The 16,682-nt window shown below is 35.5% G+C and overlaps 1 protein-coding gene across 11 annotated transcripts in view; it reads right to left on the bottom strand.

Annotated features, from left to right (window-relative positions):
* Nucleotides 1-853: 853 nt before the first annotated feature.
* LOC118265760 (muscle M-line assembly protein unc-89) overlaps nucleotides 854-16,682 on the bottom strand; it is a 37,865-nt gene continuing 22,036 nt past the window's right edge. For 4 of the 11 annotated variants that reach the window (XM_050695117.1, XM_050695115.1, XM_050695111.1 and 1 more), the window contains 8 exons: nucleotides 16,594-16,614; nucleotides 15,806-15,897; nucleotides 10,357-11,091; nucleotides 5,760-5,873; nucleotides 2,515-2,637; nucleotides 1,792-1,864; nucleotides 1,477-1,529; nucleotides 854-1,083 (listed from right to left, as the gene is read on the bottom strand). In XM_050695117.1, the coding sequence (XP_050551074.1) occupies nucleotides 955-1,083; nucleotides 1,477-1,529; nucleotides 1,792-1,864; nucleotides 2,515-2,637; nucleotides 5,760-5,873; nucleotides 10,357-11,091; nucleotides 15,806-15,897; nucleotides 16,594-16,614 (1,340 nt within the window). In that variant the 3' untranslated portion in view covers nucleotides 854-954. Of the gene's footprint in view, nucleotides 1,084-1,476; nucleotides 1,530-1,791; nucleotides 1,865-2,514; nucleotides 2,638-5,759; nucleotides 5,874-10,356; nucleotides 11,092-14,333; nucleotides 14,414-15,805; nucleotides 15,898-16,593; nucleotides 16,615-16,682 lie in introns of all 11 variants that reach the window. The other 7 variants (XM_050695110.1, XM_050695116.1, XM_050695112.1 and 4 more) reach the window with 5 other exon arrangements.

The raw sequence follows: 16,682 nt of genomic DNA, 5'->3' as shown, positions 1-16,682 counted from the left end.
AAATCCTTATTTTTCAGTTTTATTCTACAGAACGCGAGCTCAACAGCAGTAGCTCAATAGAGGGATCTCCTTAATTATTATGGGCCTCGCCGTATTTGGGTCCAACAGATAATTATAAGATGTCATTGTCAGAGTTACTCAAAATGGAGAAATAAAACTTCCACGCGAAGACCGACATCCGCGCGGACGGAGTCGCGGGCGGAAGCTAGTTAATTTATAAATTCGTATTATTTATTAATAAATAACCAATGATAACATTAGTGTGATTAGATACTCCTTTAGAACAGTTGCTTGATATTAGAGGTGATTTTTGCGCTGGTAATACTAATTTTCGTTCATCTTTTAAGCCCTAGTAAGACTTTCTGTTGACATCAATTTTAGAGGAAAAAATATGTAAATTACTGCCGATGATCTATGCAATGACAAACTACAATTAAAATAAGTAATACTATTACAACTTAATGAAAAAATCTGCACGATGGGCTCTAGGATAAACTCCTGCGCATAATACAATTCTCAGTAGATACATCTAATCACACTGTAAAAAACTATTACACAGAATAACAGTAATAATACGTAGAAAGCATAAAACAATGCGACAATAGATCAACAGAACAAAATGTACATCCTCAACAACATAGACTAGGAAGAGAAGCATAGACAATAAGTACACAGATAATTAATTGCATACCATAAACAAAATAGTTACACTTTTTATAATGAGTTTATATTTTGTGACCTTTATCAAACCATTAGAATTTTATGCAATTCCATTTTCCATTGCTCCAGTTTTAGTTTAAAACAAGCATTTTACAAAGTTATATTCCTAATTTCAAAGATGCAATCAATAATAAACTTAAATTTCAACAGCGTAAGGTTAAAAATGGTTTACACAAGATCACAAAACATAACTCTAAGTACGAGTATATTAATCAATGTATATCTATCAGTACTTCACTCTGTCTTCTTGTCCTTTTGGTCTACTTCTACTGCTTCTTCCTCCTCCTCCTCTTCTTCAACTTCTTCCTCTATCTCTTCTATCTCAATCTCTTCCTCGATCTCTTCTTCTGATTCGCCTTCTTTCTGTAAATTGATTAAAAAAAAATATGGATTTTTTATAATTACCATCGTGAGATATACTAACGGCGCATTCCAATAAACTACCGATCGGTAAATTTGCTTACGAACCGTAGAATTTTGACATAAGCTCCATACAAAATGTGTCAAAATTCTACGGCTCGTAAGCAAATTTACCGATCGGTAGTTTATTGGAATGCGCCGTAAATTAACTAAAAATTCCGGTTTATTCACGTATTATTAATGAAGAAGCTCTACTAGTTTCGAATTACAGAGGGACTAAATCGTGAGCAGCGAGCGCAGACGCGGCGACGTCCAGTATGAGTATCGCGTGATAATTGATGCCTTTTATATTTTCGATTTTTAGCTAATCATTAAAAATATATTCTGCTACATTACCTCAGCGTTCTGCGTGACAGCACTAGCCGTTGTGAAGTCGTCAACTGTCGACTCTAAAATTATATTAGGTATATTTTTTAAATATTCTATTCAAGAACTATCACTACATAGTATAAAACAAAGTCGCTTCCTCAGTCCCTATATCCCTTTTGTATGCTTAAATATTTAAAACTACGCAACGGGTTTTGATGCGTTTTTTTAATAGATAGAGTGTTTCCATTGCACCCATGCGAAGCTGGGGCGAGTAGCTAGTTACGAATATTATGAAAGAGATGTTAGAAATGTCTAAAGATTCAAGTTGTATTGTAATCGTACCTTGGTCCCTCTCAGGCGTGTCCCGCGGCGCGTCTTGTATCAGAGATAGTGTCATCTTGCCGCTCACCACCATCTGAGGATTATAACATTTCCATATATAGGGTGACTGGTAATTAGTGAACGATATTTGAACACGTGATTGTACTCATGATTACAAACAACTTTCCCAAAGAAACTTTTTTTGTATACTCATAAGTTTTATTTTTATCAAGTACTAGTGCAAAAAGAAGATGCCATAATGTGGTTGTGCACTGTGACACAAAAAATCGGCCCTGCCCAATGATAATAAGTAATAGAAAATAGCACTTCCATTATGTAGTGTAGTGTACTTTTCGGCACGAATGGGCCGGCTCGACAGGAGTGATACCACGGCCTCACAGAAAACCGACGTGAAACAACGCTTGCGTTGTGTTTCGTTGTGTGAGTGAGGTTATCGGAGGCCCGATTACCCTTTCCCAATCTTCCCAATCCCCGATTCCAGAACAACAACCATTAAATTCCTAACCCCCAAAAAAACCGGCAACGCACTTGTAACGCCTCTGGTGTTTGAAGTGTCCATGGGCGGCGGCGATTGCTTACCATCAGGTGATACGTCTGCTCGTTAACCGGTTCTTTCATAAAACATTTTTTTTAAGGGAAATCCAGTTGTGACATCTCTTTGTATTTGATCCATGGTGTGACTCTCGTGGGCTATTAATGTTAATATAAGTATACAATATTCACCGGTGAATGTTTAGTAGGAGCAGGTCTGTCAGTCCTCTTCTCCGCGAAGTCGGCGACGAGCACTCGCGACTGCTGCGGGATCTCCGTGTCCAGGTATATCGACTGCACCTGCTCGGCCTCGTGCTGCAAACAGACGTCATGCCGTGTTGCTATGCGGGTTTTGTAAGGCGGTGTGTGTGTGAAAATGCAGGTAGTCGATTTTCGACTTTATTTCAAAAGTTTAAAGTTTAAGATGTGAAAATTTCTAGTTTAAAGCTGGTTCTTCAGTTGAGGTACTATGTGATTTGAAGATGATGGTCGGTATATTATAGAAATATCATAAAAATAAACATTTAATAAGGAAATATTGATAATGTCAATGTCTTGTATGTATTTGATTAATAATCTATCAGAGCCTCTAGCCAAATGCCACTTTAATGCTTGTCTACAGAAAGAGTAGAAAACTCAATATATTATAAGAGATAACACGAGCTGCGGCTAGTAGGTTTACCGGGGCTCTGGCTCGAAAAGCAGGAGTAGGAAGGGGTAGAATCTGACACTCTCTTTCGCCTCGTCCTGGCGAGAGAAGACATTGGATGATTTTCCCCCCTTATAAAGTATGGGACATAATACTGCCGAGTGTCAAAATTTAAGTCAATTCCATACAATTACGTTTTCTATTCTACAAGTAGACAAGCGCTAAATGGTCTTTGGCTACAGATTCTGAATAGATAGAAAATTAAAAATACTTACCAGTTCGAGCAAAATATTAGTAAAATGAACGTTAAAATAAAACTGCTTTTCGTGTGTAAAATAAAAGATTTATTTAAATAGAAAAGTAACAAAATATAAAAAGCAAATGCAAGCAGTTTTATTCTATGTAAATATTTTATGGGTATCAAATTCTTTTCGCTTTAAACAATCATAAAATCATACTGTTAAGAAAAGAAATACTTGGGCTGTATAATAGGTACTGGTATATTTATACAACGGATTATAAAAATATATGAGAAAAATATGAGGAAAAGAAAACAAAAGAATAATTTTTATGCGCGCGACGCGCGCATGTGATGCTTGTACAGCTGCTCGGGCGAAAGTGGCGAGTCGCGATCCTCCCTTTGATGCCGTCACTTTTCCCGTCGCCAGCCAGCAAACAAAAAGTATTTATACGTAAGGTTTTATGTTCGTTCGGACGTTTCCGAACACATACTTTTAAGCGATTGGAAGTATTGTCAAAACAATGGTTATCAAAATATTAACAAACTTTTGAGAATAATTCAGTAGAAACTGAACTGATACCCATAGTATAATTAAGGGTCCTCACCCACGGCGACTTTTTGTAGTGACGCTGTCGCACTTCTGCATGGATACAGTCGTAAAGTGCAAACAAAAGTAACATGCGTTAGTAGATATACTGTCGTGGACACGCTACAAAAAGTCGCCGTGAGCGAGGGCCCTAAGTATTTTGAGCAAACAATAATTGAGCTACACAATAATGCTAAGCTTGGAATGTGATGCAACAGACTATCTACCATACACTATCGTAAGTGACCCGGTTGTGGCCACTTTAAGAATTTTGTCGACTTTGAAGCTTTCTTAAGTTATAGTTTTTGTTATCACGAACATATTTCTTGTAAAAAGTCATTTAACATGTATTAATCTTGCCTAAGAAAACCCTTTTTTTAAAGAACGTCCAATAGAAAAATAACTGTATAAGAAAGAAAAAAAAAGGGAGTTTGTGCCATTTTTGGCCAGATTCGTGCCATTTGTGGCCACGGTCGTGTGCCAGTTTTGGCCATCAAAAAATACAATAAAAGTAATCAAAATTTATTAATTAAATTTACAAACAATGGTTTTTATTTAGTTTGGAAAATATGAAATATTATTATTTCACTTGAATTTAACTTACAAATAAAGAGAACAACATTTATATGACGTTGGTAAAAGCTGCAAAATAAACTGACCTCCCCTTTGTGTGAAGGCAATTTATTGCATCTATGAAAATGAAAAATATGTATTTGTTGATATGTAAAGCCAAGGAAAAAAGCCATGATAAAATAAAGGGGAAGAAATTGGGTGTCTATGTACACTAGTTTTGGCCAGCCATGTGGCCAAAGATGGAGAAATTTCCTAATTTTGTCTCCATTAGTGGCCACCTTCTATTAACCTCACTTCAGAAACATATGGCAACAAAATAACTTTAGTTTCAGTTAGACAATATATTCTTCATGTAGTATTAACATAAACATCCAAACAATAAGCAAAGATTTAAAAAATAAAAACCAAATCCTCATCCGCTCGCCTTAGCCTTTTTGTTAAGATCTTAACAATTTCACCCTCAACTAAAAAGAATGACTTGTTGCATCGAAGTGAAGTTTGACACATCAAAGCTGCCAACGGTATCAGTGTCTCCAATATTCAATATTTTAAATACTGTACATCACAGAGTAATTTATTTGTCCATGCCTTAGTTATAAATATTTGAAGGTCCAAATGGCCACAAAGGGGTCGGTGGCCACAACCGGGTCACTTGCCCTAACTACGGACGAACAAGATACATTTAATAATGTTAAACATACATATTATAATAGATACATAAAGGAAAAAATAAATTATATAATAACTATCGTGAGTAAATTAACTAAAAAATCAGGGTTTATTCACGTAAATTAATGGAGAAAGCAGCGTGCGCATACGCAGCGACGTCGTGCATAATGAAGAGTCCCTCTGTGACTCGAAACTTGTAGAGCTTTCCTCCATTAATATAATTTACGTGAATAAACCGTGATTTTTTAGTTAATAAAGGAAAAATAATAATTAAATATGTAAATAATGTAATTTAAATATTATAAATAGAAGGGGGTAATGGTGGAGTTCCTTTAATGGTCCATTTAGTCCACAGTTTGTAGTATAACACCAGAAACTGTACTGAACTCTAGAATGAATAGAACTTAAATGTTAGAATAAAGACTGAACTAAACAGAAAATATTGTATAACAAAGTAAGGCTAGGGGCACAAATCTTGGCTGGCAAATGTAAAAAGATGTCGGAATAATATTGTGAAGAATTAATAGTTTCTTTTATACTGTAATATTCTAAAACATACCAAAAGACGTCTATGTCTCCCACGTATCTCTTTTTACTTATTTGTCACATGACGTTTAAAGCAGAAAGCTACAATCAAGTGTTACACTTCCAAAGAAACTCCACCATTAATCAGAATCATAAATGGTTTGAACAATATGAACGGTAACATGCGGCCTCACCGCTCGCTGCGGGGCGGGGGCGGCGGCTGGGATCGGGGGCGGAGTCTCCGTGGGGCGCTTCGCCCTCCACGCGCCACCGTCCGCCGGGTGCGCCCTCACCTCCATGCCTACCACCTAGAGGACGAGGGGACATGATATGCGTGCTCTAATGTGTGTGTTAAGTGTGGGAGATCTGTGGACTTTGTTTGTTGTAAAAGCAAGATTCTGGGTTTAATAATTGACATATTATTGGCTTCTAGAAAGCAACGTCATGCCTTTTATCCCTGAAGGGTAGGCAGAGGTGCACATTACGGCACGTAATGCCGCTTTACAATGTACACCCACTTTTCACCTTTTGTGTTATAAGTCCCATTTGATAGGGGGTGAGCCTATTGCCATATACTGGGCACAATGGGCATTGTTCAAAAAAAATTACCTTGTGTTTTTATTGAATTTTTTGATAATATAGACCATTAGTGGAGCGCCTGGGGGTTTTCACCTCGGATTAGAGTTACAGTGAATGAATTAATATGATCGATGTGGGATATTGTTTTTTAAACTATAAATTGCAATGTTTACCCAAAAATTTTTTGTGCACTCCATTTTTTTTATTGTTTAAACAAATTATTATAAAAAACTAGCAAACCTGGCGAACTCCGTATCGCCACCAATGGTCTTCCCGTTTTCCTGCTTTTCTCTTGAAGTTTTCCCGTTTTTTTTTGCTATAAACCTCACGGAGCCCGAGACCTTTCCAACGAATGCAAAACCATGGAAATCGGTTCGTGCGTTCTGGAGTTATAGCGTCAGGAAGGAAAACCCGACTTATTTTTATATAATAGATTAATGTTTGACCATATATTTTCACTTTAAACAGTATTTTTTTTTATTTATATGTTAAATCTTACCTGAGTAGACATATAGGAACATTTTTCCAAGATACCTGTGTATAAAAATAGCAGTATCTCGAACAGGTAGAAAAACGTGGAGGGAGAGCGGAGCGACAGCTGCTATGTACAATGGAACTTCTTGGCCAGTTTAATTATAAATGAAACGCACTCTATTGTGTACATTGAAAAAAATACGGTAATTAATTATGAGTAATGAAAAGAAAAAAAATATTTGTACAAAATCTGTTTATTTAAATATATTACATTGTTGTCTACATCAAATATTTTCTTCTACTTCATCTATCTGTACAATAGGTGAAGTATTGGAACAACTATTTCCGCTGCACTGTAAACATGATACACTGCAGTATAAACTACACTCGCGAGCAACCAAATCGACTCAACCTACATGCTCCAATCGAGGTGTTCTCGGGCAAATTGAATGCGCGCTTGCCGATGGCGGGTCGTCAATTTCGGGCCTGTGGTAGGCCGTTTAGGGGTGAGATTGGCTTCCTTCAACCATCTCCGTACTGTCCACTCGCTGACAGCCACTCTTCGAACTCTTCTGAGTTCCTGTTGAACATCGACACCGGTTAAGTGACGATTTCGTAGTGAAGTTGAAATAATAAAACGGTCGTCTCTCTCCGAGGTGGACCGGTGGCGGCTTATTCTTGGTCTTCGATTGAAGGCACTAGTATCTTGATACTACCTGTACCCTCTTGATACTGCAGATTGGCTCAAACTCAGATGAGCAGCAACTCTTCGCTGACTTAGTCCTTGTTCCAGTAGAGCAACGACTTGAGCGGCTTCTTCTGGTGTCGTATTCAAAATCTTTGGAAATAATATGAAGCGTTTTTGCGGAGATGTGTACGATTAACTTTCGATAAGCCACAGATAAAGTTAACCTTAATGTGGAGGTTTTATAGGGGTAGTTTGTGTTATAACTTGTTGGAGTCGTAGTGAGCAAATACTCTAGTCCGCTGAATTAAGTTAAATATTTTAAAAAGTACTGATACAATTTTTATAATAATGGTACCAATATAAAGCTGAAGATGTAAGCTTTCTAATGGTATATCGGTTTTTAAAAACAATTCAGTATATTTTTAAGAAAACATCTTCGAATGCGCACAATGCACATGTAGGTTGAGTCGATTTGGTTGCTCGCGAGTGTAGTTTATACTGCAGTGTATCATGTTTACAGTGCAGCGGAAATAGTTGTTCCAATACTTCACCTATTATACAGATAGATGAAGTAGAAGAAAATATTTGATGTAGACAACAATGTAATATATTTAAATAAACAGATTTTGTACAAATATTTTTTTTTCTTTTCATTAGTCATAATTAATTACCGTATTTTTTTCAATGTACACAATAGAGTGCGTTTCATTTATAATTAAACTGGCCAAGAAGTTCCATTGTACATAGCAGCTGTCGCTCCGCTCTCCCCTCCACGTTTTTCTACCTGTTCGAGATACTGCTATTTTTATACACAGGTATCTTGGAAAAATGTTCCTATATGTCTACTCAGGTAAGATTTAACATATAACACACACACACACACACACACACACAACGTCACGCCTTTTATCCCCGAAGGGGTAGGCAGAGGTGCACATTACGGCACGTAATGCCGCTATACAATGTACACCCACTTTTCACCATTTTGTGTTAAAGTCCCATGTAATAGGGTGAGCCTATTGCCATATCCTGGACACAATTCCAGACTCCGTGCTACCACTGAGAAAATTTTCGAAAATCCGAAAAAAGCCCAGTAATACTTTGCCCGACCCGGGAATCGAACCCGAGACCCCTTGTTCGGCAGTCGCACTTGCGACCACTCGACCAACGAGGCAGTTAACATATAAATAAAAAAAAATACTGTTTAAAGTGAAAATATATGGTCAAACATTAATTTTTTATAATAATTTGTTTAAACAATAAAAAAAATGGAGTGCACAAAAAATTTTTGGGTAAACATTGCAATTTATAGTTTAAAAAACAATATCCCACATCGATCATATTAATTCATTCACTGTAACTCTAATCCGAGGTTTTACGGTTTTGAATGCTCCAGGCACTCCACTACATTTAAAGAAACTAATTTGAATATTTTGATAAAAGGATCAGAAACCACTTCAAAAATATTTTTTAAGATTTTCCACTTTTTGATATGGGTGACGTCATCTTATGGACAGAACGATAGTATCTGTGCCATAGTGTGGTTGCATTAAAAAAGTACAACTGTCAATAATAGCTGTCTGAATAGAACTGTCAATGAAAATAACCGTAATATAGGCTGTACACAATAAAACCTGTGATAAAACGTAATTTAACATATGATATGGACAATAATGGGACTGACAATATCAGAGGAGTATATTACTTCTGTGATACTTACATTAAAATGATCTTCGCGACAATACATAGTATAAACTTTGTAATATTTCGCACCAGCTTCTCGACACCACTTCTATCGTAAGTCTTCCCTATTGCGAACGAAGATTTTGTTTGGACTATTTTTACAATTACTGCTGCAACTTGGAACAAAGCACTTTCTGTATTCCATTTTCACTTTATGCAGAAAAAACTTGGAATTTGAAACTTTGTATTTTTTGTAAACAAAACCGAAACAAACTGACATGACATTTATACTTGACAGTTGTCGGTTTGATTCAAAACTTTTTAATTTTTGAAACATGAGGCAACGATCCTAATGTATACCTCCTTTTATGACGCAATTTTAAGGACAAGTAAGGTCAACCGTATTTTAACGAAATATCAATAAATAATAAATATTTTAAATTTTTAATTAGTCCATAATGATTAGTAAGTCTATTCCTCGAAATGGTTTTTCAATTACGAAATTTTATAAATTATGAACAATGCCCGTGCTACTACTGAGAAATATTCGAAAACCGTAAAAAGCCCAGTGATACTTTGCTTCTAGAATGCTGTTCCAATTACTACTTATATTTGCACTACTCACTAGTGTGGTCATCCACATACGAACACAAGTTCGCCTTTAAGCCAAAAGATGGCGCCATAAGTACTATCTCATACAAAGTTAGCGTGCGAATTAACACGGATAGAAATTCCAAATTACAGCTGTTGGGCAGTCAACCAGATATTAACACTTAGTCTGGTCAGAGGATCCTCCCTTTTTTTATCTTGAGATTTAAAGTCAAAGCCAGATATCCCTAAACCAGACATAAATTTTTGTTATCAGTCTGCTACTAGTATAAAACAAATGTATTTCCTGAGGAGTATAACAAAGTCCACGTATCTCTGAATTATTGAAAGTGTGAGCTACGAATGTGGTGTTTAGTGTTAACGTAAGTGCTTAATATGGAGCGCAGAATGCATTAAACACAAAAGCATTTGTCCATGCTTCCCTTGTGCGCGATATTGCCAACATCCACAATATCATTCAAATCAATATTGTACTAAGTGGCAAAACTCTTCTACAAGTAACTAAAGTATAAAGTGATACTTTAGGAAAAACCATCCGATAGTGCTTCAATTTAATTTTTTTTCTATATATTAAATTAAACCACTAGAACCAAGTACTAGTGACTTTTACTTGGTATTCTTACTTGTCCCACACCAAAAGTGTTAAACAACCTTCTTCAAAATAATTAATGAGATAAAAATATTTTTTGTCCAATCCCTTAAAGACCAGCCACAGAAAATGTAGGACCATTTAAAAAATAAGAAGTTTCGAAACTCACCTTAACGCTAGCATTCTCCTGTTCATCATCATCTTTGATAGCTTCTTCTAGAAGTTCAGGTGTGGACTGCTTCTCCTTCTGCGCCTCAGAAGCCTTCGCTTCCTCTTTGATGAACTCTTCTGTGTGTCTTACATCTCCATTCCTCTCCACTTTTACATCATCAGCCAATTTGATCAATTTGTCAGTGTCATTTGTTTCTTCTGCTACTTTTTCTGGACTTACTTCTTTTATCTCTTTTTCTTCTTCTTTTTGGTCCTCGACTTCAGGTGTAGGTTCTTTCGGTTCAGGAGTTGGTTCTTTTACTTGAGTGTCTTTCTCTGGTGTTGATTCTTTTTGAGGTAAAGATTCTTCTTTAGCAGGTTCTTCGGGTTTTTCAGCCTGTTGTTGTTCTTCTACAGGTTTTTGGGTTTCAGGTTCGGGAGAAGGTTCTTTTTCCACAGGTTTCTGGGTTTCAGGTTCGGGAGAAGGTTCTTTTTCCACAGGTTTTTGGGTATCAGGTTCGGGAGAAGGTTCTTTTTCCACAGGTTTTTGGGTTTCAGGTTCGGGAGAAGGTTCTTTCTCTTCTTGGGTTTGTTCAGGTACTGATTTAGGTTCCTCTGGTGCAGGAGATGGTTCCTTCTTCTCCAAGCTCTCTTTAGTGGGCTCCTTGTACTCACTAGCGACTATGTGTACCGGCCCACTGTTGTGCAATATTGTCCCATTCGTGTATGGGCGAGCGTTGTTATCCTGTGCATCCTGTAACATTTAAATACTCTATTAGATTCTTCTGCCTTCCTTCTATCACCAGAACACTAGTTACATCTCTACGGCACACTCATGCGCGTCTATATCTATAATCTAAGCTTTGCTTATAGACAGAAGCTGCGAAAAAAAAAACAAAAAGAAAAACAAACTTTGCTATATCTAGCGCAACTAGAAAAACACAGAACACAAAGATAAATTAAAAAAATCTATATTATTTATTCATGTACAAGATTGATTTATATGTGTATTTTAATCAGGCGCAGTAACTAAGAATACCAATGTGTGTGACCGTAGACTACAGGATTTCATCTTCTAGAATAAGTTCTTCAGGTATTAAGTTAAGCAGAATTAGAAACATTGGAATAAGTAGATTCTGGCTCATTTTTTCTGATAAATTGTAAGTACCTATAAATCTAATACTAATATTATAAATGTGAAATTTTGTGACTTTGTGTGTAAGTTTGCTACACAATAACGTCAAAACGGCTTAAGGGATCGAGATGAAATTTAGAACAAGAGTACATTATGTTCTGGAATAACACATTGACTACTTTTTTCTCACGTGGGTGAAGTCGTGGGCAGAATCTAGTTGAATAATAAATAGTATGTAGTCTACGGTCCTTATACCAATGAAATTCGATGTATCGGTAGACATTTCGAACACATTACTATGTACATTATTTTCCAATAACAAGTTTAACCTTCCTTACACAAACGCATCATCGATTTCAACGGCATATTCTAAATAACTAAAAAGCAAAAACACAAAATGAAAAATCCTTTTAACGTGTGCATATTATTACTTCCTATTAATATTCCTACAAAGTGTACTTTATAAAACCTAGACACAGAAACTACAATTATTTATTAATTAATAATAATAATTATTATTGGAAATTATTATGTGATGTTTTATTAATTATTCTGTTAGTCATCGGACAACTGGTGCAGGCAGACAAAGGCGATAGCAGACATAGACAACACATACAACTCTTTAAACATGCGAATAGGCCATGGAAGTGAAACAATGGAAAAGGGATAGAAAGTAACAAATTACTAAAAACATAATATAATATGTTTTTCCGTCGAAAAGGGATAAAATGATGTGATTATATAAAATATGTGGCTTGTGATAAAGAAAGTGATGAAGAAAAAATATGAAGAACTTAAAGATTAAGAACAAGCGCCTGTTGTAATTAAATAATAATGAGAAATGTATAATGTACTTTTAAAACATGTATAGTCTTAATTATAACTTTTGTGAGATATATTAAATTAGTTATTAAGTTATCCGCTTCCTAACGTAACTCTTTGACTAGGAACTCGACTAGTCTAGTCTGTCGCGGAATGCTGTTCATGTGATGAATGTGAGCCTCTGGCTTGGCTTGAAACTAGTCAAATCTATACGTAGAGCAGTTTTTTTTTTCAACAAGGTGGTATAGTAAACGGTAAGAGGGATAGATTGTTTTCTTACTTACACTATTCTGATTTATTGTTAATAGAGTAAACAGTACCTTAATAATATACCATAATAACAGTACTATCAAAACAATAAATAGAAGAAAGTCTCAAAAACCATTTTCAAGTGAATCGCTGTGAATGATAACAGTTTAAATATCGTTTAGTCGTGTGAATGTGCCAAGTTTGTATAAATGGCAATACTTTGGCACGGGCTGGCAATACTGGCCAGAGCCATAACTATCTAGTACTCGTTATAACGAAGACAGATATGAATAACGTATGAATAAATAAGAGTATGAAAATGTGCTGATAGGAATATAGTTTAGTTTCTAGAGCATTTTAGTATTTATAATTAGTACTAGCTAAAGTAATTGAAATAAATTGTCCTTTTAGTATTTCGTACCTAAGGACCACATTGAACATAAACCTGTGTATACTTCTGTGACTAGATAATCTTTCAAAACTGTAGATTTTTTAAAATATAATTTCACTAATATTTAAAAAATGGGCATAAATTAAAAAAATAATTCTTAAAGAAACATCAGATAATGTTTTTTTAAGCTAAAAATCCGCTTAAGCCTCTGACGCTTTCCACAAGTAGAAGTATAAACGGCAAAAAGATATTGCAAGGTTTGCAAGCCGATTATAAATTGCAGAAAAGCCATAGTAAGTCAAAATGTTATTGCCATGAAATATTATTTTAATGAAGACAGGGCGCCCTACATTAGAAGCTTTATAACTGCAATTTATACTGCGAAGTGTACCTACAGAGATATATTTGTTGTGTAATTGGGTATTTGTCCGTTAAGCAAAAATGAACTGATTTGTAGTGTTAATTGGGTTCAAAGTTTTGTTTTATTTTTGGTTACTGGCCTATCTACCGCAAAAATATGTCTATTTATTAGTTAAATGAGTATTTGTGTTATGTTAAACTCTGAAGCAGATTAACTGATTTGGATTAAATTTTTGAAAGCAAATGTTGGACCGACTGCTCAATTTTAAAGTTTATTTTTATGGCATGATGTTTAAAATGATGAAAAAAAAACAAGATAAAAACCAACATAAAAAATCAACAGATAGCAAGACAGGATATTTGGAAGGGGTTGCGAGGTTAAAAATAAAAAATAGCTAGACCAGACAAGAGTACCTTGTCTAACCTAAATGGAATCTAGGACTATAGGACCAGAAAGCCAAAACAAGGACATTTATTACAATAGCAACATTTTCTTAAAGCCTATAAAGTGTGAATGTGGACTGACGTTGATAGTTATTTATTACCAAAGGCGACTGAATTTTCGATGAGAATAAAGAGAATGAGAGTAAGAGAATGACGATACGCTCTCCAATAAACAAGTATTACTATCCCATATAAACATATTTGGCGCGTTTTTGTTTAAAATTACAAAGTGCTTTAAATTCAAGGAGTGGGCGTCTTTGCTACGTCACAGCTCATGTAATTGTGTCACGTCATTTGACATTTTTATTTTCAGAAAATACGTGATATTTTAATACATCTCTCATCTCTCATCAACTCCATTATTTTAGGGAGATAATTTAGACTGTCAATCACTTCAGTTCCACATACACCATAGGCTTTATAACCTGGGGGTGTCAGAATTATCTGAGAGGGACGGAGCTATACAACCTACATAGCTCCGTCCCTCACGCACTGCTCAGTGATCGACCATTCTGACACAATTGTAATAGCAGACTAAGGCCCCTGTTCTATTGTATAAATGACATTGTTGGGCAGCAGGGCTGCATGCATTGACCTGTCGTTGCTGATTCTGCGCGTAGCTCGCCTCCATCTGCTCTTGAACCTCGGCTACCAGCCCTGATATGGCGGTAACAACTGTGCCCGACAACATTTATATTAGTTTAATAACTAGAATTTATTGGTTAGACTGATATTTGTGTAGTACAGTCTAGCCTGTTAGGGTTTCTTTTAATATTCATATTATGTATTTCATATCTTTAGTTGTTTTTTAATATAACTTGGTTTAACTTCCCCATGAAGACACATAGACAAATGTATAAAAATATTTACGTGAAGCAAAATTCTCATCCAAATTTCACAAAAAGCAAGCCGTATCAAATACGGTTTATAACTTGATTCGACTGAATTAAATTATCATTTTAAAATTCATGAATGGATATATCAAATAATTTTAGCATAAAACTGATATTATGAACGTAAATATAAAAATAGACATAAAAACAAACAACGAAGGACGCTGACGAAAATAAACGGGATGCATCAGACGATTGGGCATGCTCCCCACTGCTGGACGTGGGCCAACTCACACTTAACTATCTCGGGAGGTAAAACTTCGCTCCGCTCCAACGGATTTATAAAGTGAATTTTTGACAACCGCACTATCTTCGACAGTAAAGAGCACAAAATATGTATTTCTTTCTTTATCCTGGCCATTATCCCCCTTATTTGTTTATTTTGGGTCGGCACAGAGACAAAAGTATGTGATTTTAATTAAAATTACTCCAATGATTTTTATTTCATGTCAATTCGTAAAAATAATCATCAAAAGGTATCAAACAAAAGCTTATTTTGGGTACAGCCATCTTTAAATCAATAATGTCATTCAATTCACATTATATCTTCAACAATAAACACAGGTAGACGGACAGACACAAATGATTACAAAATGGAACCACCATAATAGACATTTAATAAAAAACACACATTACTGTTATAGGGACCCATAGACGTTTACCATGTTAAAACGGGATACAAATCAGAAAATATTTACTACCAAAAATCCACTCTATAAACTAAATTCTAACTCTATACCTAAGATATTAGATTCCACAATCGTTTGGATGCATCGCAGTCGTATTTGCAAGTTAAAATTACAACCCGAACAACTATAAAAGGGCTCAACCGTCACCATGCCGCAAGCTTCTAGGTACACATCTAAATAATACGGTTTATAACGAAGAAACACGACAGATGTGATAAACTGGCTTATTGCTTGTAATCAGGTTATTTGGACGATATTTTGGTTAAGGAAAATCGGTCATTTCATTGTTTCATACTCATTTGTCAGTCATTATGTTACTAGACGTAAATTTGACACACTTTGTATGAAGCTTAGGTCAAATCTATCTCTAATAACTAAATCTACTGACAGATAAATATGTATTATTTGGTCCTTATAGTCAATTTAAAAATTTAAATAACGCTCAAAATAGTCCTGAAGCCAGTCCACCAGTCTGCCTTTAATACCGCGTCGCGCTGAGCCAGCTGGCTGACGATCCTTTGCATCGCGCGCTCTGTCTCAGCCAGGCGAGCCCTCAGCGCTTCCAACTCCACGTCCCCTAAGCATCAGGTCATTTGTATTTAACAAAACTTGGTCCTTTGAGACACAATCTGGTCCTTTTGCCCAACTCTTTATATTTATGCAGGAATTTAATTTTGAACATGTTATGAAGTTGGGATGATTTGCGACTTATAGTCATTATAGAATTCTTGACATAATATATGACTATATTAATATCTTACACATAAAACATGGTATTAACAAATAACCACTATACTAAGTGTTAAACACGACGTTATTGATGGATCATTTGAATAACGCAATTCATTTATATTTACTGTGTTTGTACTTCTATCTACGTAACGCCCCGTGGTGATGCCAACCCATTAGCATCTTAGTAACGTGTACACTACATAACGTAAGTGATTTCTTTCAAAACATGTAATTTCTTGACGGATGAGCGAAATTTTGGTATGAATATATTCTCTAAGTGCTACGTGCCAATCCGTTGCATCTAATTGATAAACATTTGCAAGTGTTCCGTGTTTAATGATTATAAACAGTACATATTTAAGCCAATTGGTAATATTCAGTTTGTGTTCAACTAATTCATGTTCTACAAAGCTTGTTCGGTTATCGTGGCGACCTGTTTTATCATTACCGTAATATTATTATTTCACTAATGAACTGCCACCGATAGTATCGATATTTTCCTGTTTACACAGAAATGTACGTAAAACAACATATTACTTACTTGTGTCCCGCTCTTTAGGTCCTGCATGCGCAAGAGTTTTTGATTAGAAATGTTCTAAAAACTTAAGTATGTAGTTGTAGACGAACATT

The sequence above is a fragment of the Spodoptera frugiperda genome, chromosome 7 (genome assembly GCF_023101765.2).
Source record: "Spodoptera frugiperda isolate SF20-4 chromosome 7, AGI-APGP_CSIRO_Sfru_2.0, whole genome shotgun sequence".
NCBI classification, from domain to species: Eukaryota; Metazoa; Arthropoda; class Insecta; order Lepidoptera; family Noctuidae; genus Spodoptera; species Spodoptera frugiperda.
Note: the sequence above shows the minus strand (reverse complement) of the source record. Positions and strands in the feature narration are given on the sequence as shown.